Source organism: Diuraphis noxia, unplaced genomic scaffold (assembly GCF_037042655.1).
Source record: "Diuraphis noxia isolate RWA-SAM2 unplaced genomic scaffold, SU_Dnox_SAM2 contig0001, whole genome shotgun sequence".
NCBI classification, from domain to species: domain Eukaryota; kingdom Metazoa; phylum Arthropoda; class Insecta; order Hemiptera; family Aphididae; genus Diuraphis; species Diuraphis noxia.
The window spans coordinates 99,957,862-99,984,246 of record NW_028301711.1 but is presented as its reverse complement, the minus strand read 5'-3'; the positions used below and the strand labels follow the sequence as shown (position 1 = coordinate 99,984,246).

At 27.1% G+C, this 26,385-nt stretch overlaps 3 protein-coding genes across 4 annotated transcripts; 2 read left to right on the top strand and 1 right to left on the bottom strand.

The window, feature by feature from the left end:
* The first annotated feature begins 520 nt into the window (after positions 1 to 520).
* Positions 521 to 5,179, top strand: LOC107166205 (zona pellucida domain-containing protein piopio). 2 transcript variants are annotated; one of them, XM_015514775.2, is made up of 9 exons: positions 521 to 814; positions 2,116 to 2,154; positions 2,481 to 2,535; positions 2,768 to 2,979; positions 3,207 to 3,346; positions 3,509 to 3,739; positions 3,925 to 4,087; positions 4,144 to 4,299; positions 4,800 to 5,179. In XM_015514775.2, exons 2-9 carry the CDS (start codon positions 2,125 to 2,127, stop codon positions 5,001 to 5,003), a joined length of 1,191 nt encoding a protein of 396 aa, XP_015370261.1. In that variant the 5' UTR covers positions 521 to 814; positions 2,116 to 2,124; the 3' UTR covers positions 5,004 to 5,179. The 2 variants fall into 2 exon arrangements, with proteins under 2 accessions (XP_015370261.1, XP_015370260.1); XM_015514774.2 differs by lacking the exon at positions 521 to 814 and adding an exon at positions 966 to 983.
* A 1,792-nt stretch (positions 5,180 to 6,971) lies between these two features.
* LOC107166203 (protein ST7 homolog) lies at positions 6,972 to 22,257 on the bottom strand. The gene is made up of 11 exons (XM_015514771.2): positions 21,766 to 22,257; positions 19,924 to 20,006; positions 18,103 to 18,217; positions 17,233 to 17,403; positions 16,912 to 17,145; positions 13,912 to 14,009; positions 10,098 to 10,288; positions 9,208 to 9,310; positions 7,688 to 7,931; positions 7,475 to 7,614; positions 6,972 to 7,375 (listed from the first exon to the last, which is right to left on the bottom strand). The coding sequence occupies exons 1-11, from the start codon at positions 21,884 to 21,886 to the stop codon at positions 7,280 to 7,282; spliced, it is 1,596 nt and encodes a 531-aa protein (XP_015370257.1). The 5' UTR covers positions 21,887 to 22,257; the 3' UTR covers positions 6,972 to 7,279.
* A 232-nt stretch (positions 22,258 to 22,489) lies between these two features.
* On the top strand, positions 22,490 to 25,047 carry LOC149062775 (uncharacterized). The gene is made up of 2 exons (XM_089217660.1): positions 22,490 to 22,721; positions 22,787 to 25,047. The coding sequence occupies exons 1-2, from the start codon at positions 22,711 to 22,713 to the stop codon at positions 24,789 to 24,791; spliced, it is 2,016 nt and encodes a 671-aa protein (XP_089073786.1). The 5' UTR covers positions 22,490 to 22,710; the 3' UTR covers positions 24,792 to 25,047.
* The last annotated feature ends 1,338 nt before the right edge of the window (positions 25,048 to 26,385 follow it).

Genomic DNA, 26,385 nt, shown 5'->3' with positions numbered 1-26,385 from the left:
ACACAGGCCCATCTTCGGGATAAACCGCCACTGTACTGACCATATTATAATACAGTTCGGTATTTTGGTGACCGGTGTGTGTTTAAAGTACCTACCTACTTACATATTATTTTCCAAAAAACCCAAGTTGGCATAATATAATATTATTGTTTAGAGCGCTGAGACTACACGTCGTCTACACAGGTACCTGCGCTAATACCAATACCTAGGTACAGTTGTACGCCTACTTACGCGGTAACGGGTCGACGGTCGAAACGTTATTATAGCACAATATTATAAATCGTATTATACACGTCTATAATACGTAATAATAATATTATGGTAATGTTGCGGGGGCGAAAATCGTCGGCGGCGCCACCACCACCCACCGCCACAACAACACCTGTCGACCTGTCCGGTCGTCTTCGGTGGCGGTGGCGACGGCGGCGGTGTCGAAGACGGAAGAGTGGGACAACGTTGCAAGTCGTGACTATAGGTATTACTTATACTGCTGCCTACGTCTACGTGTCGTCATTCGTGTGTAACACCCATCCACCCGCCCACCATCCGAGTGCCGCGTTCGTACGGGTCAGAACCAGTCGGAGCGGATTGCGCAACGTCGGAACCTTTCACTGACGACGACGACTCGACTTTCCGCCACCGCACGAAAAAGCAGAGATTTCCGTCTCACGTCGCGGACGCGCTTTGTCCGTTGCAGTTGTCGCCGTTCGTCACCGTCGTCTCCGTTGCGTGTCGTTGCGCCGTAACAGCGTCGCTCGCCGGATTCCGCCATTTTCCCGTTTGGCGGACACCGTTGACGGTCACTGCCGACCCCGTAAGTACCACCTACCCTATATTATACTTTCGTGCCCTCCCTTTTCATTTTTATCGTCATCCTTGTATCACCCCAAAACCGGATATATCCGCGGCAACCGCCACAGTTGGTTGTGAGGACGTCACACCCGCCTGTGATGTCTCCGTCTTAAAAACGTACATCATATTTAGTAAGCATCAAATTTTTAGCTCAGCCAAATCAATTAGTATAGTTAGGTGGTAGCTTTTGTATTAGAATTAATTGACCTGGTATTAGAAGTAAAGGATGTGTAAAATACGACTGTTTACAAATCATCATAACACTTAAAAATTAAAATATTGTTAACATACATACGCGTACACAGATAATATTCTTAACTTTATGTTTGATACTCAAATATTAGTCAATCCACTTAATTAGCTAACAGCGCAAAATTGGTTCTGCTGAATGCAAATTGACCATAATGTATGTTTCTTGGACAGGAGAACACAAGCGGATGAGACATTCTTTTAAGACATATTTAACTATTAAGATGCATACATCTACCTGCGTTTCAGGTTGCTTGTATTATAATAATAGGTGTATTACAGTATTACACCTATCTAATATTTGTAATAGGTATGTTGCACTGCACGGCACAAAAGAATGTGGCAGTGATACCTTTCAACATCTGTGACCAGACCTACATATTATTACATTTTCATGATTTAATAACATTGAAAAATATATGCTTGGTTTTTGTAATGCAAACAACAAAAAATGTTTCTTCCTACCTTTATTAAAAAGAAATAGGTATGAATATAAAAAAAAAGCCTTTGGAATAGGGACAGTATAACATTTTAGGACAGTCAAATTCTTCTGTTTTTGAAATGATACTAAAATAGGTACTTGTTGAAAACATTTCTTTTCATGTAGAAATTCATGTCATTAATTATACGATTATATTAATAAAAAGTTATTGCAGTAGTTCAAAGTAGGAAGTCAAAAATGGTTAGCCTCCCTTTTCGAGGTCTTAACAGGTGCATACAATTATTGATATATTTATCATTTTTGTCATAGTAATGGGTTAAATATTTTTGGTATGGATACCAGTCAACAGCATACCTCTAAATATAACATTGAAGAAACCAAATATTATAAGATAGGCGTTAGGGAAGCCAGCATATCGCTGCCACTGATGTAAATTGTAATAGGCAGTTATATACATGTAATAGGTACCTGTTGTGATATAAAGTATTGTATTTTATATCGAGGCCTTACACCTAGACCCTATTACCTATATTGACTATATTAGACTAATTGGATCTATTTTATTTTTTCAGAGAAATACCATGGCTAATAAATGCATTCTTTTCTGTGCAGTAAGTATTTATTACTAAAAATAGATATTCATGTTCAAGACTAGTAACACTTAGTATACCTATATAGTTAAAGCTAATCTAATGCTAACCTATTACAAAAATCGTTTAATTGAATTTAAATTATTTTCCATGAATGTGATTGGTATTAACAGCCATATTAAATAATATGTTTGTAATAATTAAATTTAAGATTTAGATTCCTTGTACCTTTACATTGTATTCTTATCCATTTTTATTTATGGTTCCTTAGTAAAAGTAGATCAATACCTATATATATAATTTAATTGACATATTATTTTATTAATTATTTATTTTAATTACTTTAGTTGGCATTATGCTGTGTTCATGCTGACCATCTGATGTCTAATGATGCTTTATCAGGTATATATTTACAAAAAATATGTTTTAAATAATATGCATATTTATTTAAATTAATAATAAAACTTTTTATTTCACTTTTATGAATTAAAAAGAATAATATATTTTCTTTATGATAAATTTTTTTTTATAGATAAGCATGTACTAAAACTATAATTATTTTCAAATACATTATACATACTGATAGTTCTAATTTTAAAAACTATACATTTACTTTGTTTTGTCATTTATACAGATCTGAATGATATGTCTAAAGATATTACCATAGAATGTAATAATAAAGAAATAAGTGTAACCATTGATACAAAGTCTAAATCATTCACTGGAATAATTTACCCTAAAGGCTTATCCAAAAATTCAAGTTGTATGGCCGAATTTAATTATGAAAAAAGTCCTGTTGTTTATAAGCTTCCGTTAAGATCATGCAACACAATGAGTACATACCTAGTGAGTGAAAAAATAATGAAAAAAACAATATTAAACAATACCTTAGCCACGGTTTTTCTTAGGGGTAGGGGGACTAATATTTTTTTGCTAAAGCTTGTATACTATTGGTATAGTAAGTTTAAAATATTTTTTAGGGGGGAAGGTAAGCCTTTAATCCCTCTCCCTTGGCTACGGTACTGATATTAAATGTTTACATGTATTACAATTAACAACAATTTTTTTTTTAGAATGATGGTTTAGTAGAATACTTCAACACAATAGTTTTACAACCTCATAGAAAATTGGTGACGAATCAGGGTAAAGGCTTTCATATTCGCTGTAAATATCAGACAAATGAACAGCTTTTAACTAATGTATTAAATATGAGGTAAGTTTTTTTTATAATTTGTGCTTTGTATTATTGATTAGTAGTTGGTTTTAAAAAATATTAAATTAGTTAATACCATAATATTTTAATTTGTAATAAATAAATAATAATTTACATAAGTAAGCTATACGCCTATACACTTATGGTTTTTATAATTTGCAGCGCAACTGATGAAGCAGCAATGACTGAAACTGCCAAGATGCCAACATGCACAATGAAAATTTTCTCTGGAAAAACTATAAAGCAAGATGTAGCGGAAAACGTGAAAATTGGAGATCCTTTGACAATGGTCATATCAATAAACAGTGAAGATATTTTCGGATTGTTTATTACAGACTGTTTAGTGCGTGATGGTTTGGGTTGGGGCGATCAGCGTCTTATTGATCAATCTGGGTATGTTCAATTCATTTGGAATTTAAAAAATATATATGAACATGTTAATACAGCTTAAAACTCAAAATTGATAAGATTAAAACTAACTTTCTCATTAGGTTTACAATTTGTTAATCTTGATATGAGATTCTATCAAACATTTTTTTGATCTATTTAAATAAACTAACTGTAATAATTTGTGTTAGATGTTCAATTGAAGATGATATAATGGGACAATTTCAATATAGTGCTAACAAAACAACAGCAGTGGTGAACTTTCAAGCTCATAAGTTTCCTTATACTACCTCTGTATATTATCAATGTCATGTTCATTTATGTTTGAAAGCAAATGGAGGCTGTGCAAATACGGTAACTTTTTTGAAATAAAATAATAACTATATGTTTTTAATTTATTTATATTTCAGCCACCAAATTGTAGTAATAGAAAACGTTTTCGGCGTGAAGACCAAACAATCGAGGATGAAAGTCCAGCTACAATAGAAGTATATAGTGGCCTTTATGTAAACGAAGGAGTAGATTCAGGAAATCCTGAACAGATGGATCAAGTAGCACGAGAAAAAGTATGTTTTATTATATTTACTGTCTAATTTAAAGTTTATCAAAACATTTTTGCAAAAATAATTTATTTTATACTGTAACAATACATTAAATTTAAGATATAATAATTAATTTTCTAAACACAATTTTTGAATTACCTCATATAATAAGTATTATAAGATACATTTTAAATTAATCTCATGTTAAATTTTGAAATGCGATGTCTGCTAATAATTTTTAGTATCAAGTATCTTGTTTTAAACTTCTAAAAATCATAAACTATTTTGATTCAAAGGAGACTTAATAATTATTAATACATTTTAAAAATAATTTTATCTTTGCATTGGTATAAAATTTGTTTTTAAATGTTTTTTTTTTTTTGTGTTACAATACATAATTAATTTTTTAATAGATCAGTTGCTCATAAACATGTGCTTTATGTTGAAAACTGAAAAGAAAAACAGTCTTTTGTAAAAGTATTTCAATTACAATAATTTTAATTTTTAACTTTAATTTGTTACAGATTTTGGATGATCCTTACAATATTTGCATTTCTCAGCGTAATTTTGCTATTAGTATTGCCATAGCCGGACTCATCCTTATGCTTTTAACAGTAATAACAGCTTTAATATTGTTGATGAGGAGACACAAAAAGTCAGTTTCTTCAAGTGGAAGTTCTGTGTACAGTGGTCCTTACACAAATACAGCATTTAGTCATACTAGTTAAATATTATCATCAATTGAGATTCAGTGGTGCTCTGCTCTTTTATTAACATGTAACTAAATTTATTTTTATTTTATATCCAAATTTTTATATTTATAATATGTAAGAGATATCAAAGGTTATGAGATTTATTAAAATAATTTTATAGTGCTATGAATACATAAATTTATTTTTAGTAATTTAGTATTTTGTATTAAATGAAATTTAATTTGAATCGCGGACATATATTAAGAACTTCACTCATCTGAAAATGTATTTTCAGTGATAGATATTTTATTTAGCTGTAGCTCATGTAGTCTAATTATCAGACTTACCCATTAATATCATGAAAGTATACAATAATATGAATATATTCTTGTTAATATATCTTTGATTGTTTTACTAGATCATTTGGCTATGTAGCTCGCAAAAGATTGTTATTTACTTTATGATACCAACTATTTTTATACAAAATTTTTTGATAATATAATTTGTCTTTACTTCCTTCTTTATATTTCGTCAAATCTAAATTTAGTTGTTATATCATGAAATAGTTAAAATGTTTTAATTGTATTTTATTTTTTTTAGCATAGTTTGGAGTTTATTATGTTAATATATGTCCCTGATTTAAATATTTTATTAATATTAATATTGCTTTATACAATTAAAATATTTAAGAATTATATTATATTAAAAAATTCTATGATCAATGTAGTGTGATAGTATTATTTTAATTAAACTGAACTATATTGATGTATTTAATATTCCGTTGTTTTTTAATAATTTGTTAGATTGTTTGATAAAGACAATTGTCAAGAAAAACAAATTTTAATGCTATATTTGGAAACAGTATTTACAATAATTGAAAACACAATGTTAAAATTTACCACCTAATAATATCAATTTAATGTTTAACTGATGATTTATAATGAAGATATTCATGTTTAAATTAGTCTCTTGATAATATTTATCACTAACAATTTGTGCATTTCTAAGAAGTAAAAAAAACTTAATTTATTGATTTTTTAAACAAATAACTAGGTGTACTACTCATAGTCAATAGTTTTGACTATGTTGCTACTACTAAAGTGTCGACTTCTTTGATAACCTTTAAAATGAGATTCTACTAATACATTTTTATTTATCTAGGCTCATCTTGCAAATTATTTTACAGGCTTTGATAAGTTCCAAACAATAGAAATATCTGAATATGGAAGTTTAAACTATATAAGCTACATGATTTTTAATGTGTGTATCACTCTAAGTTACTTTACATTAAAAGATAAATGGGAAGTTCACTTAAGGTAGATTAATGTTTTAGTTATATATAAATTCTATAAACGTGACATAATCATTCTTGCATGTAGTTTAGAGTAAATGATTATAAAATTAAAAATAATATTCTTTACTGAGGTCTCTTTTTAAGTATGGATCTGTAGTATGTGATCTATTAATGATTAACCAGGTACAAAGAAAACTTAGTTTAGATATTTTTTTCTAAATATAAATCCTCCCCCCCCCACGAATTATTACACGCCAATTGGCCAGTCAAGCATTTGCTTGACAGCTGGTTTGAGCAGTCTGTAAGATGGCTATCAAATAACTAATATAACATTCCTGAACAAACCTAAATCTAATCATCTTAATTGATTTAGCCTACTAGAGGATATTAACTATTTTGGGTGCCTTCTTGTCAACTGAGAAATTTCATTCTCTTTATCATACATTCATATATCATTGGTATACGAGAGCCATTGATTTGACTATAATACATTTTTTAAATAAATATGCTAACAACTGCAATCCTGTTATTTAAAATATTTAATTTATAAATTTATATTTTTATTGTTGGTTTCGTATTAAAATCCATTTTTTATTTGAATAATATAAAACAAAAATAACTTTTATAACACGATCATGCATTGAAGTAATTTTTTTTACAAATACTTAAAAGCAATTTTATCTCTAATAAAAATAAACATAATAGATAGATTTAAGTGTACATTTCATATATTAATACTTGACAGTTGTTTGATCAGTATTATTATTCATCACTTATACTTGTCCTATGAATTGGACCCAGGTTGACCAATATTTATCTTAAACTTAGCTTCAATTTGACTAGTCCCGGCTTAATTTTAATTTAAAACTGGCATTATATAAACTAAATAATATTATGATCATAAATTACAATGTCAGATCGTTGTACTTTGTTTTGTTTTATGTATATGTATATATATATACATTTACATATTATATTTACAAAGAAATAAAAAATAATATACTAAGTTTAAATCAGATCAAATATTTGAGAGAATATCCATAACATTATTTGGAAGCATTGTCTCTAAACGATCAAGACAATAGTTTACTGGCACAATAATCCACATGCATATCTACAAAAATTTAAACATTTTCAATAAAAACTTTATATATTCCAAAGTTATTAATATTTTTAACTTTAATTTGTAGTGAATAATTTGATATTAACTTACAATATAAACAAGATTTCCTGTGAATTGTGGATGAAGATATATCAGCAGAGCGAGTAATGCTGAAAAGGAACTTAGACCAGCCGTAAAGTGAATAAAGAATGGCAAATCCTTTTTTGGAAAAACGCTTACTTTATGATAAGCTAAATAAAAAAAAATACATAAATAATAGAAGAAACATAAAGGAAACGACAAACATTATATTGAATGAATTACTGGGTAATAGTTCTCTGTCAGCCAACTCAGTACATGTGGGATAAGGATGGAATAAATATCCTTTTTCTAAAGGGTATGGAATTTGGTTAAATGCGCTTTCCCATGTTACATTAAGCACGGCCAATGCTCCTTTTACCCGTTTCCAGTGTGCCAAGTGATAAAATGCATACGCCACAGCTTCTGAATCGCCTCTTTTCAGTATGTGTTCTGGAGGGAAAATGTATGATTTCATTTCCAGTAAATACTAAAAAAAAACACACTATACAATTATAGAGAAAATAAAATTAGGTTATATTGGCTTATGAGAAACTAATCATGGTTGAAATTGTTAACATTTACTAATCTATCAACGTATTAAAAAAGTATTTTATCACTAAAAATCTGAATACTCTAAACCAGTGTTTCTCAACGTTTTTTTCATTCCAATACTCTATGACTACCCACCACTAGTATACGAACCACCAAATGTCAACTCACCATATACTCATACATAAAATAGATATAAATTTTTGAAACAAGTTTAATAATGAAAAATTTGGAAATATTTATGAATTTTGATCAAAAACTAATTTACAATATTTCACAAATAACAAATATTTTCAATTAAATACAAAATACATTTTACTCTCTTTTGTAACAAATAAATTTGTTAAGTAATTATTATTTAAATGGATACATACTAGTTGCGGATGAAATTATACAGGTCAATATTATAACACAACAATTTCGGACACGAGTTTTGTTATCATAATACTAGTTGCATATACAGAATTTTTTAAATAAAAAATCACAAGAGTTGCGGACACAAATATTTCCCTTCACTACTTTTCCAGGACTTAGGACAAGGTACCAAAAAAATGGTAGGTGGGGTTAAAAATATTTGAGCCTTGCAAAAGAGCAATCGTTATTTTAAAAATTGTTAAATGCTTCTTTTTATAAAACATATATAGACTATTGTAAATATTTATTTATTTATTGTGATAGGAATTTATAGGTTTTAAAGTAGTTATCATATTTTTTGACAGCTATCTCAAAAGCACCAGCACAATCTTAATGCTGATAAATATTCAGTCCAATAAATGTCATTCATCATTCATTCATTCATTCATTCATTCATTCATTTATATATAGATTTATATCTGTTATCTTCTGTTCTTATTGAACAGTAATTTCCCAACGTTCGAAAATTTTCCCGCAATTAGTATGTAACATTTGTGTCCGCAATTTGGATGTCACCTTTTTAGATTTCGTCCGCAACTCACATGATTTTTGTCACTTTGTCCGCCACTAGGAAACACCGATTTAAATAGGTATGAATATTTTTTTCATAGTAATAACTAATAATATTTATATTTAAAAATACCCAGATAATGCATCAATCTTTAAAAATTTAATATAATAATTTATAATAACAAATAAGTCTGAGTTGTGTTCACAAGAAATATAATGTCAACAGTAAAATTGTATACTTAAAAAAATATATTGATATTATACATATATTATAGTTAATTTTAATATACTTTTGGAACATGCGGATTAAATTCAACAGCTCGATGAATAGCTTCAAGTGCCACTTCTTCTGCTTGGGTAAGTCCTTTTTTTAAGGAATTTCCTACATTATATCTGTAAATAATCAAATTTCTATTATTTTCTAAAAAGATTTTTTAAATAGTAATTTTAACATATAGGTAAATTAAATGCAATAAAATACTATATGAAAAATTAATGTCCATGCGTGGTTAAAATTTTAAATTCATGATAATGGAAATGATGACTTATTTAGATTAAATGTTTTAGTGACTATTAAACACCCAATAATTTTTCAACATTTTTTAAAAACTGATGGCGTGTGTGAGGTTCGCTTATCTAGTTTATAATTAAATAGAATACAAGAAATTCAACAAAGAAGTTGATTCTGGAAATATCAACATTCTTTATGTGAACCTATAAATTATACTTGATAAACATAATACTAAGAAGTTTGGTGCTAATAATGTAATATATGTTGTTAATTTTCAATAATCATTCTGACTTTTGAAAAATGAACAATATGAATTATGATTCTAAATTTATCATTTATAAAAATACAACATAATTCATATCTTATGGATATCAATTTACAACTAAAAAATATGATTATAAGTAAATTCTTTAATTACTAGAAACATATTTTTTTTTAAATATTAAGTAACTAAAATATATCTACTGAGCACTAATAAGAAAATACAACAACATTAGATATTCAAATTTTTAGTTATGAATAACTTTAGTATATTTACAGCAATACAAGCTTATTTAGCTAATTATCAATATCAAACAAATGATAAATATACATGCATGGACTTGAATAAACCTGAAATTATCTATGGAAAGAACATAATTAATATAATCAAATCAATAATAAATTTACTTGTCAGCGATAACACGGATTTTTAACAATGCAGAAGTATAACAGATGACTGCCGATTTAGGTAGATTTATATCATCGTATTTGGCTAGTACCGATTGCACATCGGCATATGACTGCGTTTCTAATAGTACTTCTATTAAGTTTTCGTGAACATTAAGGATGTTCATTATTGGAGGCATTTCCTTGCTTAACTGTTAATAATAAATCCTTTCATGAATATAGGTACACCCAAACACCTCACACACACATACACACTATATACATACGAGATTCATTATTTATATGAATTCATTAGGACATTATAATGAAGAGAAAGTTCCATATTAATCAACAAATCAATAATAAATACATTTTAAGCTTTAAATTAATCATTATACTTTAATTCAGCCATTAATACAAAAATGCATTTTAAATGCAAAATTAAGAAGTACACATAAATTAATAAAACAGTTTACCTAATAACCTAATAAGTACAATGCAAGCATAGGCGCCTGCAGGGGGAGAGGTGGCAAGCTGGGGCATTTCCCCCCTGGCTTTTTCAAAATATTTTTTTTTAATTGAATGTTTTAAGATAAATTACTATATATCACACAACAAATTTAAAGTATAAAATAAGTTGTAATATAATAAAATATAATATATTGTATACGAGTATAATAAAAAAGATTATTATTTTAAAACACCTAGTAAAAATTATAATATTTATCTTCAAATCCTCATTGCCCCCCCCCCCCTAGAAACATTTCTGCAGGCGCCTATGAATGCAAGACATCAATAAAATTATTCTCAGTAACGTTATCCACCCATGATAAGTTAAATAGAATATTTTAATAAGTAATAAATTTAAATCCATTTGAATAAAAATCAAGTATCACTACTTTATAATATAAATATAAAAAGATTCAACCACATCAAACCGATTAAAAAAAAAAGAGATAATTATTTCATTTGAATAATAAATTAATAAAGGAGAAACTATCTTACAGTTAAACTGTTTAAGAGGACGCTACACACATATTTGTTGTCTCTGTCTTATAAGTGTGTAACATACCAAATTTACGCTTAGCAGATCCGTTATTTTAAAAATTAGAGTAATTTGGCCTATTATGAAATTTGATGATAAGAACATTATCTGTGTTTTCTATGATGACTCAGTTTTTAAGTGAGAAATTAGTATTTTTAATTAAAGTTTTTTATATATATAAGACTTGCTACAAAATTGAACTATTGTAAAAAACACATATACAAACACAGATATTATTCTTACCATCAAGTTTCACAATAGGTCAATTTAACCTAAATTTAATAAACTATCATGATCTGCTAAGCGTTAATTTGGTACCTATGTTACACACTTGTAAAACAGAGAAGCAAATATGTGTGTAGCGTCCTCTTAAGGTGTCAGGTGCCGATGTAATGTTGTTAACAAAAATACACTCTACAGAACTAATAATCCTGTCCTATAAAATCAACCAAATTTGGTTATTTTTTTTTTAACAAATGGAGAGTAATGTTCTACACACTGTCAGGCTGTATTGGAACTACATTTTTAAATATTTTAATCTCTAACTTTATAATATGTCATTAAAAATAAGCTGATTTTAAGGTTTTTTTACAAATTATTTTATACCATTAAATTTTGAATTAAAATAAAAATACAGGTTTTTACCCGTTGATTCTTCTTCATTTAAATAAAAAAGTTATAAAAATCTAACAAATCTACCAGGGCTGAGAGTTTTTCAGTAGTTGTATTTGTTGATACAAAACACCTATCATCCCCCCCTCTCCCTTAAATTGGTATTTAATTTTTTTTCGTAATTTGCTGGATTAAATTTTAATGATTTATTCAATTCATATTTCATAGTTGATTTTCAAAGCACTATTCTTGTTTAATTAATTTTATTAGGTTAAACCATTGTATTTGTCTTATGGACTTATTTTATATAAAAACAATTGTTTTTTGTTTACAACTAGAGTAAAGATTACGTTTGATGGACAAAATGTATAAATAGAGTTATTCAGTTTGATCTAAATGATTCCAACACTATTTAATGATTAAGTAAGTATCAACTAGTCGAGCATTAACTACAATGTTATAATTAAATTATGATGCTATAGAAACATGCCAAGTAGAGTAATATGTTTGATGCAAAAGAAAATTTATTAAAATATATGAAATGTTTGCCTATACCTAAATAGTTAAATTTTTGCAGTTTATATATTATGCATAATTACAAGATATCTTTAAGTTGAAGATAGTGCACAATTATAGTGATGCTGTATGAGAGTAATAAACATATTATATGGGTGATATGAACATTTATTTAATTATTCACTATGTAAATCTATTTGTAAACAAATTATTATTAAAATACAAAACTTAAACCATTATAAATAACAAAATAAATTATTATTGGTTTATTATTAATAGTTACAAATCATAACTACCAATTATTAGTACTTATCAATTAAACTATTAATAGATTTACACTTATCGATTGTATTAATGTTACATTTATTTTGTTTGTACCTGATATTAAAAATCACAGAGGAAGGATAAACAATTGAACAATTTGTATTTAAAAAAAAAATTTGAAATTAAATAAGATGTTTTAATATTTTTAACTTTTAACCATAGGGTAAAATTTTCTATGCATTTATTTTTGTTAACACAAATACTAGGGTGTTACTGGACATGACATAGGTGGTAAAATGAAAATAATAGTTATAGATAATAATTATTATTTAACAATATCTTAATCATCAGGCAATGTTGACATTGCACAAGATAAAATAATACAAGGACACAGATGGTGTTACTATTTAAACTGCTTAAGTAATTAAAATACATTGATTATAAAGCTGTTTATATTAGTTTCCCAATAATGATCATAACATGAGTTTTAACTAGATATATAAATATGACCAACTTTTATAGTTATAATAAGTAGAACTATAAATTATTTGATTAAGCTATTAAACTTAATGAAAACAATTTAACAGATTATAAGATCCATGATCCATGATGCATTATGTATATTGAATAGTACTATTTATCATAAATTATAATGAATATTGAACATGAACCCAAAATATTAAAATGCAATATATTTTAGATTATCCAAATTACATAATTATTAAATAAGTTAACAATTCACAAGAGTTATCCATATTAGTGTTTTTCATGCATCAGGTTATCATTTAACTATTCTAATAATTAACAGAGCGCATGGAATGTGGAATGTAATAATGCTTTTTGTGAGAACATAGTCCATTATTATTAGTTACATTGTTATTCGAACATGTGTAAATTTTAGTTTGAAAGATTTTAAAAATATTAAATAATCCATTTTTTGATAAATAATTTAAAATAAAGTTTATCACATCTTTTTTTATAAATGTGATTAATATTAATATTTTTATTGATTTATTTAACAAAAATATGATTAAGTAATACACATTAATTAGCATTTCTCACTATATCATATTTGATATCATTTTCTTTAAGACATGTATTAAAAAAATGACTGAAAAAAAGACATTAATTTTAACATTAGGTAATTAAATTGAATCAGGAACCTTCACTTGTCGTAATTTTTAATTTATTAGAAGTTAAAATATGATTTACTTGAGAGTATTATTTAAAGATCTCGTATGTTCAATAATACCCAGAATCAAACATTTAAAATATATAATATTTATGACAGCTATATCACCAACCAAATTAGGTAGTTTTTAATGAAATATTATTGCTAAGCATTCTATAAAAAGTTAATTGTTAATAGAATATTTGTATACAATATTATTAACTTACGTCTCTAAACATTTTCACAGCTTCTTTTAACTTTCTTAGTTTCCTACAACACATAGCTATGCGTCTTTTGATATATATCAAAACATTTAGATCTCGTCCTAAAATAAATAAAAACAATATACAATGTAATAAATTATAAAAGTAAAGTAATTTTATATATAGTTTTAAAAAATATTACAAAAGTGAATAAATGCAATTATGAATGAACACCAGTGGCATGGAGTAATCAGTGGTGTAAACAATCACCAAACTTGATCACTGAATTTTAATTTGTTTATTTAAAAATATGCCCATAACATTTTACAAATAAAAGTGTATAACGCTTAGACTACCGATTAACATAGGATGACCATACGTTCTGTTAAAAATGGAATTGTACCATTTTTAATCATAATATACCGCTGTCCCAAAAAACATCAAATAGAATGATTTTTGTCCAGTTTATAAAAAATGATCCTTTTTTAATCCTGTTATCTTCATATTATTATATTAGTTATAATCAATATATCATACTATTATATTTTGCACTAATTGTTTAGTACACAATTTGTGATATTTTTCATATGCAATTACAAAAAATTATACATACTACAGAAGTCACTCGATAATTCAAAAACTTCATAAATAGAACTAAGCACCTGAGAAAACCTCTATAGTTAGAAGAAAATACATGTATTCTAGACTCTTTGATAATTTGAAATGTCTGTCGGGGGGACACACTCTATAATTCAAATTATTTTTTTTCAGAACCTCTATGATTTAAATTTCCTAAAACCTGATTATATATTCATGTTAGGTTGTTTGATTATATGTTTAAAGATTATGTATAATCTCTTTGACGTGCTCGTATTGAAATTAATAACAACAGCGATTAAAATATATTATCACTCTTTACCTACCTAATCTAAACTTTAATCGTACCATTTTAATAAAATAAATCTCTGCAATGGGTAAATAGTTGTTGAAATTGAATAAAATGTAGACAGTCTGAATATAGCTATGGGTTCCATAGGTGTTTGTCGATAGCCGACAAAAAAAAGTGATCGCGGTAGATGAAGAAGGTGAAAAATAATATAAAATTTTTCACTTCTCTTTAATTTGAATTATTTTCTTTTCACATAATTATTCGAATACTCAGTAAATCGAAAACCTCTACAAATTGAATTTTTAGCTCGGTCCCCTGAATTTTGAATTATCGAGTAACTACTACTGTGTAATCAATAAAATATAATCATAAAATGATTTTATTAGAGCACATATTGGATTAATGTTAGTTTCACTCATTCGATTTGAATAAAGTTACTCCATGTCCTTTTTTAAAGTTTTTAGTTTATTTTTTATATCTGAAAATAATGAAATAATGATATGCAAATGAATGTTATAAATTTTAATTACAAATTTAAAAACAAAGCAACTAAAGAAATAGGTAATTATTTCTTTACAACTAAAAATAATAAAACTGTGGGTTACAACAACCATAATAAATGCAATAATAAAAAGAGATGGGCTTTAAATGAAAGTTTGTAAATATCCTAAAAATGCAGATTTGAAAAACTATTATCTAAAGCAGCGTTTCTCAACCTTTTTATAGTCACGTACCACCAACACAATTTGAAAATTTTTACGTACCACCTGACCATTTTTTTGCTTATTAAAAATGTATACGTTTATGTTATGTGTATAAAATCTTATTAATAAATTAATTTTTATAAAGGTAGGTTTTCTTTGCGTACCACCTATGAGCTTTCCGCGTACCACAGATTGAGAACTGCTGATCTAAAGTATAGAAATAACATGACTAATGTGGTTAAATAAGCTAAAACTTAGTTTAACATAAATAAATTAAAAGTACAAAAAAAACACAGAAAACAAAATCCAAAATATTTTTACAGAAGAAGGTACAGAAATAAAACCTTTGAAACATATTTTAAATCTATCCATTTTCCAATACTCAGTCCTGAAATATTTAAAGCTGCAATAATCAACACAATATTAAAAAATGGCTGTAAAACCCAAATTAAAAATTATAGAACTATAAATGTTGCGAAGATCTTTGAAAAATAATTTAAATTAAATTAACTATTTCCTAGAAGCAAATAAGATTTTCTTTAACCTATTATTGCTTGTATGTGAGAATTTCCCTCGCATTTTTTTTTTAGGATGAAAGCCATTAGCTTGCTCGTAGTTGTATTTTCTCTAAGCTTATAGTACTAGTACTTTATAAGTAATTAACTAAAACAGAATTTATCGATAAATGGCAACTTCATTATTTCGATAAGGAAAAATATTTCATTTTGAAAGGCGAAAATAATTAGTTGTGTTGTACTGTTGTCTGATCAAAACCCTCTATATATGAATAATAGCGTTAGAATTATTTATGTACATTATTACATTAATATGTCATATGACACTAGATAATTATAATAATTGTTATTAAGTTAATTAAAAGCATTGCATTTTTTTTTATTCTATGTTAGTTTATTAATTATATTATATTATTATACATTTATTTATCTCTAGATTATTACTTTTATGATAAAATGTACTTAGCAATCAAATCGTTCTACATGCAATTAGCGGTGACCAGATTATACACACAAGTCATGATGGGCTAATATGCAATTTAGCTACAGAGAAGGTATAGGTACAGAATAAGCAATCACCAAAGTAAAAAGTTATGTATAACACCTTCAATAAAAATAAATAAAATGTGTCACAATTTATTTAAGAAAATTTTTTAAAAACTTTAAGAACTTATCAAAATTCACTATGAAGAATTGCCCTTAAAACAGATTATAAATACAATTGTGCATACAATCAATTTGTATACAACTCCGGTCTCCATTTATAATTATTATTTAAAATTTTTCAGATCGCAAAAATCATCAACTAATTTATATTGTATAAGCTATAGATTAAATTCCTAGGACCCCATATAAGTATTTCAGTGTGAACAAGTTTTTTAATTTAAAAAAATAATCATAATAATAAAAAAATTACTGTGTTGCATTTCAATATTAGGATCCAGATGATGAGATTTTTGTGTTTTTTTGTAGTTTGCTTCAGCTAGTTTTAGTGCTTTACGTAAAATTTTTTCAACTTTTAACATAGTTGGTGCTTCCTCTTCAGCTAACATGATAAGAGCTGTGACACAGTCTGCATTTTTTTCTAAAGCCAAATGTGCAGCTTTCACTCTAGCAGCTGGCACTCTTTCCCTCCATGCAGCTTGCATTACTAAAGTTAAAAATAATGTATTGTGAGCTATGGTAATTTATACAATAATACATTTTATAATGGCATATTTATAGAAATTTTTTTCACTTTCGTAATCTGGTTTTCCATTATCTGCATCACAAATAAAAAATGCTTGATGGTCTTGAGCAGATAAATTCATATCATAAAATGTCAAAGGTTCTCGTTTAGTAGCATTGAAGTATCTTGAATATTCTGCACCGCGAAAAAGTCCTAATGGATTTCTCCATACTTTGCATTCTAAAAAATTAATAATTTGAATCTAAATATAATTATTTACTTCTAAAATGGATTTGCAAACATTACGCATTAAATAATGTGGTTTTGAATAATTTAATAAAAGTCAACATTATATATATATATATTACAATATAGTATCAATTAACCTTCTAAGCTACCTATATTCTGTTCAGCAAAAAAAAACATCATCAGATATTAAACAATTGCAGGGTGAAGATTTGAGGTAGCATGTACTCTCTCGCTGAACAGAGTATAATAGCAACTAGTACTATAACTAAATGGATAAACTAGGAGATTATCACTCATAATTAAAATAAATAAGATAATTTTAAGCTAACACCATATATAGTTTTATATGTATAATAAACAACTTGCGAGGGTTGTCCTCACAATCCGCTAGTTTTCTTTATTATTAATGAAATTCATTTTTTTTTTATTAATATGGCACAATAATCATATTAAAATGCTACAACTGAAATAATTGTAAAAAAGCAACAAAAAATCGATTTACTTAGAATTATGGGAATATATATCATGAAACAAAAAATGTATTTATAAAAGTTAGATTTTTTTCTCATATAAAAAAAGAAGCATAGTATGCTATCAAATCAGAGCATTACTTATTACATCATTCCATTAATTATTGTGCCTATCATGGTTTTTTTTTTGACTACTTATTTTGTATTTTATAATATATACCTGGTACTTGTTGATTATTATCGTTACCTCCACCAATCCAAGGACTAATATAATTGAGTGAAAACTGTTCAATAAATGACACTCCATATTTTTGGAAATATATCCATTCTAGAATCTAAAAAAAAATATTTTTATAACAATTTTCTTAACCAAACATTTTACATTTTAAACAAAAGCATATCACTGTCGTTATTCATTAGTGAAAAAATGTATATAAGACCAAACAGTTCAACAGTTAAGTATATAAAATTATGTTTTTGTGAGCATTTGAAACTCTAATTTTTAAGATATTGGATATTCACGCGTGTAAAATAACGATTTCTCATTGGACAATTTTCTCATTTTGTTGTAATTCAAAAACAAATAACCATAAAAACTTGAAATTTTCATAAAATGTTTATTTTATTATTTTATATACATAATAACATTTTAAAATATTTTGACAATTTTTTAGCTATTTATAGACATTAATTTTTTTTTTACTTTTTATTCTAAAAATGTCAATACAATTTTTTTCTAGGTTAAAATGCTAGAAAATATCATTAAAGGTTCCTCATACAATTTTACTATAGCATTTTGAAACATTTAGGGCAGAGATGACGAACCTATGTTACGTGTGTCACTCTGTGAAACTCACGCATTATTTCACTGACACGCCAATTTAAATATAATTCATAATTTTTGCTTCACTTTCAAAAAAATTACTGATCATTTGAAATTAACTTGAATTTATTATTGTAATATATTGTAAAAATCACAGATCTTAGTGCAGCATGTATTCAATTAAAATCTCTAACTTATAATCCTAGCTGGAAAAATGCAACAACAGATTTCTCATTAAAAACTAATTTTTGTAATTAAAAAAATTATGTGTTTATATTAATATGTAATAGTAAATAGTAAATGCTAATAAGTTTAAATATATTATATACCCACATTGATTAAATATTTAATCAATGATACCCAAAATAAAATCATGTTATCTGCTTAATTGAATTATTTTTCCAAAAAAAGCCTGAAAAGCTTTTGACATGCGAGGCAAATAAAATCAAACCAAACATTTTGAATTGACACGCAGCCATCAAAATGTTCCCCATCCCTGATTTAGGATAAATAAGTACAGATTTTTATATAAGCATTTAAGATTAACTTTTTGATAATTCTTTAAAATAATAAAAATATATCAATCATTTTGAAGTAAGAAATTTATTTAATGTTCAATTTTTAAATTTAATGCTACAAAAATAGTTCAGGATTGAAATTTAAAAAAAGGGTTTTCGTAACAATAGTTCATACTGTAACCAAAAAATTCTAGCAATACAACTTGTTTTCTTCTATTTATTTGCATTTCAAATTTAACACAGTTTCAACTCAATCCAGCACAAGGCAGAAAATGAAAATAGTATTTTAGATGCATAGCATATTTTTAATTTTCAAGAAAAACTCATCAAAATAAATATGGTAAAAATTGACAAGAATTGAAAGAGATGGCAATAATTTGGAAACTAGTGACCAGGATAATTATTTATGTTATTATGTACCTACGAAATATGAAACTTTGGTGGACAGTGAAAGGTCATTTTTGTTTAAGAATTTGTACAAGTTTAAGTTCTTCATAAATGTTTTTTCAGGACAGATTGTTTTTTTTACAAAAAAAACAATCAATAATAATTCAACATACTAACATATCATAAAAAATTTTAATTACAAAGTGGATTACCATTTTCACTTTATATGTGTAATAATTAAATATTTTAAATTTAAGATATGTAAATTAATGTATATATATATATGTGTATGTACTAAAAAGTAAAATCATACCATTATTAAGGCTGAGATGAATGATGAAGTTGCAGTAAGAGCAATGTAAAATTTTGGTGTCAATGAATCCATAAAAACTGCCACTGTAAAGATATAAATAAAGCAGAATTATTTTTGAATTTTAACTAAATATTAATGTAAAAAATAAGCAACTAGAGAGAGATTTTACATAATTAGAACTGTGAATTTGTACCAAAATTAGGTTCATTGTGATAAACAGATTACTTAATACAAAACTTGTATTATGTAATAAATCATTTTTACATTTAATAGCATGTTTTAGCATATTTTAATATTTTTCCCCGCTTTTTTAGATATTATTCTATTCTTTCTAATTCTTTCAAAATATCTTTCACACAACTAATTATTTTATGAATTATATTTTAGTATTTTACATCACAAAGGTACAAAGGCTGGATAACTTTACAGTTTAACTTGTTACGATTTGATAAGGTAATGACATTGCAATTGAAAATTACCAGAAAATATATCGGTTTAATATAAATAAACAATCTATTATTGATAGGTATCCAATTAATATATTATTTTGTTAAAAGCTTAGGTTTTGTACTAGAACATCAATTATTTGAAAATTAAAGCAATTTTCGCAATAATCAAGCCCCAGAAATAAATATTTGTTTTTTTAAGTATACACTTAAGATAATAAAAATAGTAAAATGTTTCACCATTTAAGGTTTCAGTTACCCACAATAACTGAGTACATAAAAAAATAAGCAATTAAGTTTTTTGAACACATCAATTCTGCTCACAGTGCGAAATTTTATAGACTAAGTGATCCACTTTTTGGACGCCGACTCAAGCGTGGACGCCCTCACGACCTGTTGTTATAACTATGATTTATTAACTTTAATTTTCTTCTGATTTGTAAAAACTTCAAACGTAGCCGATTGTATCTTTTTTAATAATAATTTTTCTAATTATTACTAATTGTTATCTATTTATAAATGTAAAAAAAATAATGTATCTATTCAACACTAAGTTAAGATGGCATACACCAGTAAGACTTAATTTAATAAAAAAAATGAAAAATAAAACCATTTAAGGTGAGTTTAACTACAGCAAGTTTCAAATGCTAAGTTTCTCAAAAATGTATTATTTATTTTTAATTTTTATATTTACTAACAAAAATTTTCAATATAATAATTTAAAAATTATGCTATCTATTTTTAGTCCTTTTTTTTAAATACCTGAAATAATTGCATGGTTATACAAGAGTATTTAAGAAATGTGAAGAAATAAGTATTATAATACCTAACCATGAAAAAATGTGTTATTCAAATTTATCAAATAAATGGATTTTTTCATTGTTTGGTGTAACTACCACTAGCATATTTTAGATAGATACTTTCCATAAAATTATGTTCTTACAATGTCATGTATAAAAAGTAAATAAGCTTTGTATCGTATAAAATTAAATAGGTAGTAGACAATCAAATTGTTTCTTTTCTCAAGATATTTTTTTTTTATCTACTATTAAAAAAAAAAATCAATATGATGTAACTATAGCTCATTAAAAATAATGATTTGTCCCGTGATTTGTTATGTATAATAAACAGATCTGAGTCTAGATGCCTGTTTCATATTTAACCATACAAATCATATGAAGCAATTCCTTATAAATCTAGGTGGCCGAAAGTTAACTACCTATTAAAATGTAAGTATCATTGAACTGCCACCGCAGCAGAATGTCTATGATTAAAACACTGACGTCTGACATTTACTGCCAGTATTGTCATCTAAACCTACCACAATGAACCGATGGGAGTCTAACAGGTGACATCCCTAACAGTCAGTACACCCATAATGTAAGATTTCACCCACCTACGTCCCAGATGGCTTTTTTCCGCAAACATTCCCTGGTGTAGCACACGACCAAAATAATGGCCAGATACCACGCCCACCACAATTTCCTCCATATCCAACCAATAAACGTCTTGACCATTTTCGTACGGACCTGCGGAGATGGGGCTCAGGAAAATTACGACTGAGACGGCGGTTCGACGGACATTACAAGTCTGTGGCCATCGGCGAAAGATAACCGATCGCTGTCACAGTGAGATGTAACGTTTAAACGGCCACTAACGAAATCGACATTGACATGAGTGTACGACGGTGGGGTGTGGAGTGACGAAGATGAAACGATGAGCAAAAACAGAAAATAAAAATTTAAAACTAATACGTCAAGTCCGATATAACCGAACGTATTAAATACAGCGAGCCAGAGTGCCAGACTACTAGACGCTGTTTATGCCGCTCAGCCGATCGATAAAGTGCTTATCAGCGAGCCGGCGGGACAGTATTCGACGCGCCGTGATTCGTGAAACGTTTCGTCACCGACTGGCAACGCACCAAATAATGGTGACGAGAGTTCGAGAGACATTACGGCTGTCCAAAAACATAACACAGTATCTGACACTCTTATCAAAATTGATGTTTTTACAAAATCCAATTCAGGTGAAAATGCTTAATATTATTTTCTTATTCTCCTTGATTTCTGATGATTATTTTTTAATTTAGAAGACAGTAACTACTAACAACTTTCTATGATAAGAATTTTTCCAAATTAAAAACACAGTAACTACCTACTTTTTTTTCGTCGTTCTAATTTTAGCATAGACTTGACAATAATATGACTAGACAGTAAGTACTAAGTTGTTAACTAGTATTCTGTCACGGTCTTAGACCCATACACAGTCAAGACATAATATAGTGTATACTGTAATAGTGAATCATATTTTCTTCAACACGTCGCCTTAATTTTTTAACATGAACAACAAGTAAGTTTGGTACCCTATTTATTTAATATGTTCAAATAATATTAAAGTCGTATTATATATTTAAGGAATTACTTTTCACCAGCATCTGCAGCGGCATCATGTTTATTAGATCATGATTATAGTATTCAAACTACAGAATCAAATTATGTCGATGAAGAAACTATTTTTGAAAAATCAATTGAAATTGATGATGAGACACTGGACCCTAGTTATATTATTGATTCATTGGATAATGTAAGTATGGTATCAATAGATTTGGATCCTGTTATGAATTCTACTAATATTCATAATGTACCTGATGAAACCATGTCAAAATCCCGAAAACTAAGTAAAAAAGATTTGTTAGAAATGAATTCCAAAAGAGAACTGGCAAAAATTGAAAAAGCCAAAATTAAACATCCATTCAGGGATATAACTTGTACAGATTCTTGTAAAATGCAGTGTCATAGCGAAGAACTGTCTCTGAATCATAGACAAAGCATTTGGACAGATTTCTGGTCTCAATGTTATACCGATAGAAGAAAATTTTTAGCTAAATCAATAACTATTAAACCTATAAAATGTCGTACTGTAGTTAGTTCTAAGGACAATTTCAACAGAAACACATCTCGATTGTATCACCTACCTACAGGGCACCTTCATGATCAAATTCGGGTTTGTAAATCAACATTTTTGAACACTTTTGGTTATTCAAATGACTCAATTGTGACTGAACTTTGTAAATACTTAAAAGATGTTAACAATAATCCTTGTTCATCAAAAGTAAAAGAAAATAGAGGTCTACGCAATAATTCAAAAATGTTTGACAGACAAGTAGTAATTGACCATATTAAAACTTTCAAGCCTTGTAGTAGTCACTACCGAAGGCACAATGCCCCTAATATATTGTATTTACCTCGAGAATTAACAGTGAATAAAATGTACTTGGATTTTTGCACACAAAATGGAAAATGTATCTCACAAGAATCATATAGAAGTGTTCTAAAAATGTTAAATATTTCACTAAAAAAACCTAACTCAGATAAGTGTGAAGATTGTTTTACTTTCATGAACGAAATTGAAAATTCACAAGTTGAAGATGAAATAGAAGTGATAAAAACTAAGCTGGAAAAACATAAATCAAAAGCATCAAAAGCAAATTACTTGTACAAAATGGATGCTAATATAAATATAATAACAACCAGAGTATATTCTATGGATCTTCAAAAAGTTCTTTTGCTTCCAATTCTACCAGAATCAAAGACATGTTTTTTTACTAGTAGACTTGTTGTCTTTAATGAAACATTTGCTTCTTTAAAACCAAAAGGGAATAGCATTTGTGTACTCTGGCATGAAGCAATAGCAGGAAGAAAGGGTGAAAATATTACAGACTCTATATTAGCCCTAATCGAACATGAAAGGGATGCGATTGATTTTATATTTTGGTGTGACAATTGTACAGGTCAAAATAAGAATTGGATTCTATTTACAGCATTAGTTTGTATTTTAAATTCCAATCATAATTCTGTAGAAAGTGTAACTTTAAAATATTTAACAAAAGGTCACACTCATATGTCAGCAGATGGAGTACATGGAAATATAGAAACAAAAATAAGGAAAGTTAGAAATATTTACGATTATGATGACCTAAAAAATACAATTAAAGCTAGCAGGCAGAATTTAGATATAATTGATCAAAAAAAATTCAGACAATGGACAAGTAAAAAAAGAACTACAAACATTAAATCTGACCCACTTAAAAATTTTAAACTAGGTGATATAGTAATGGCTAAATTTAAAAGAGGTTCTGTTACAATGTTTTATTCAACTGACTTTGATAATGAAATTCTTCAGGAACTGGACTTTTTACAAAAAAAATTCATAAAAAACATTACCAGTTATGAGCCAAACATAATTATACAAAACAGAGGAATACCTCCAACTAAAAAAAAAGATATAATTGAAAAATTAGTCCCATTGATGCCAGCTAATAGAGAACTATTTTGGACTGAACTTCCAGTCTCGTTGACTTCAACTGACTTGGTTGAAAATATTGATTTGTCTGATACTTTCATTAATGAATGTAATTAATAATTAGTAATTTTTAAAATGTTTTAGGTAGTTACTAGTTTGATATACAGACATTATAATTATGTAAATATTTGATATTTTAAATTTTTATAATTATGAGTTATTTATTGTTTCTACTAAATTAAAATATTGAAAGCTGTGTTTTTTAATATTTAAATAAGTTTATAATATGTTCATGATATTTTTATTGAAAATAAGTTGTTGTTTAAATTTGCAAAGACTGCCAAAATGTAACATTGTCAATTTATTAATTAATTGTGATACTTTTATGATTATGAGTTATTTATTGTTTCTAATAAATTAAAATATTGAAAGCTGTGTTTTTTAATATTTAAATAAGTTTATAATATGTTCATGATATTTTTATTGAAAATAAGTTGTTGTTTAAATTTGCAAAGACTGCCAAAATGTAACACTGTCAATTGATTCATTCATTGTGATACTTTTAAAATGTTTCAGTTATAAATAAAGACTGCTTATTATAACAATATGTTAACATAATATTTGTTATGGCTATTTACTTTAATAATATAAACTCATATTAAACAATTAAATTATCACTTATAATTTGATATTAGAGTTTTATTCAGATTTAATATCATTTATTTATGTTTTGAAAACCAAAATTAAAACACAGTAAAAGCCATTGCTGTGTTTTTAATTTTATCATACTATTTTATTTTCTACCATTATCAAAATCAAAACAAAGTAACTGTCTTAACTCCTTGACAAACAGAAAATGACAAATTATTGATATCAAAAAATGTAGAAAATGGTCCTAATTCATTGATAAGTGAGGTTTCAGGTTTAAATTTTATGAGATAGATAGCGGCCTTTTGGTATTTACTGATATTGCTCTCCTGTAAAATGTTGTCAAACGTAGTTACTGTGTTATGTTTTTGGACAGCCGATTAGTGTCGTCCGCCATGGCGTTTCATCAAAATCCGATCATGACGATCGGGATACCGAGAAATTTCCCGGTGGGCCGCTGCTGGTATAAAATATACATTTATTAATATTGTTATGGTGAAATTATAAATTAAAATTTTATCTAATAAGTAATAAGTATGTAATATAAAATGTTATTAAACATAAAAACCTAGATTTCTGATTAGGTATTTTAAAATGCGGTACTGGCTTGCGTTCGGCCAGACCAGGCTTGTTGACAACTTATTGTTGCAAGTTTAAAAAGTGGATGTACAGTAGGTTACAAGTAGGTCATTGTAATAGATTGTATTAAATTTGAACTCAATGACATAATATCATTGTATACGAAAAACAATTCTGAGACGGTATATGTCTATAATATTACTATAAGTAGGATTATTTTATAATATTATTGTGATTAAAGTTATTAATTTTAGTATTAGGCATTAGTATCTGCTTCTACTGCAGTAGGTTAAATTCATTTCTCCCCAAAAAAAATACCTACATTTGAAAATGTCATTGTGTGTATATAAAATACAACTACGAAAAACGATTCTGAGCGGAGGCGGTTTATCTGTCTAGGATATATTATAGATTATTAAAAATCTAAGATTTGAAAAGAAAATGTTTTATGAATTTCTAGCATAAATAATTTGCGAATTTTCGT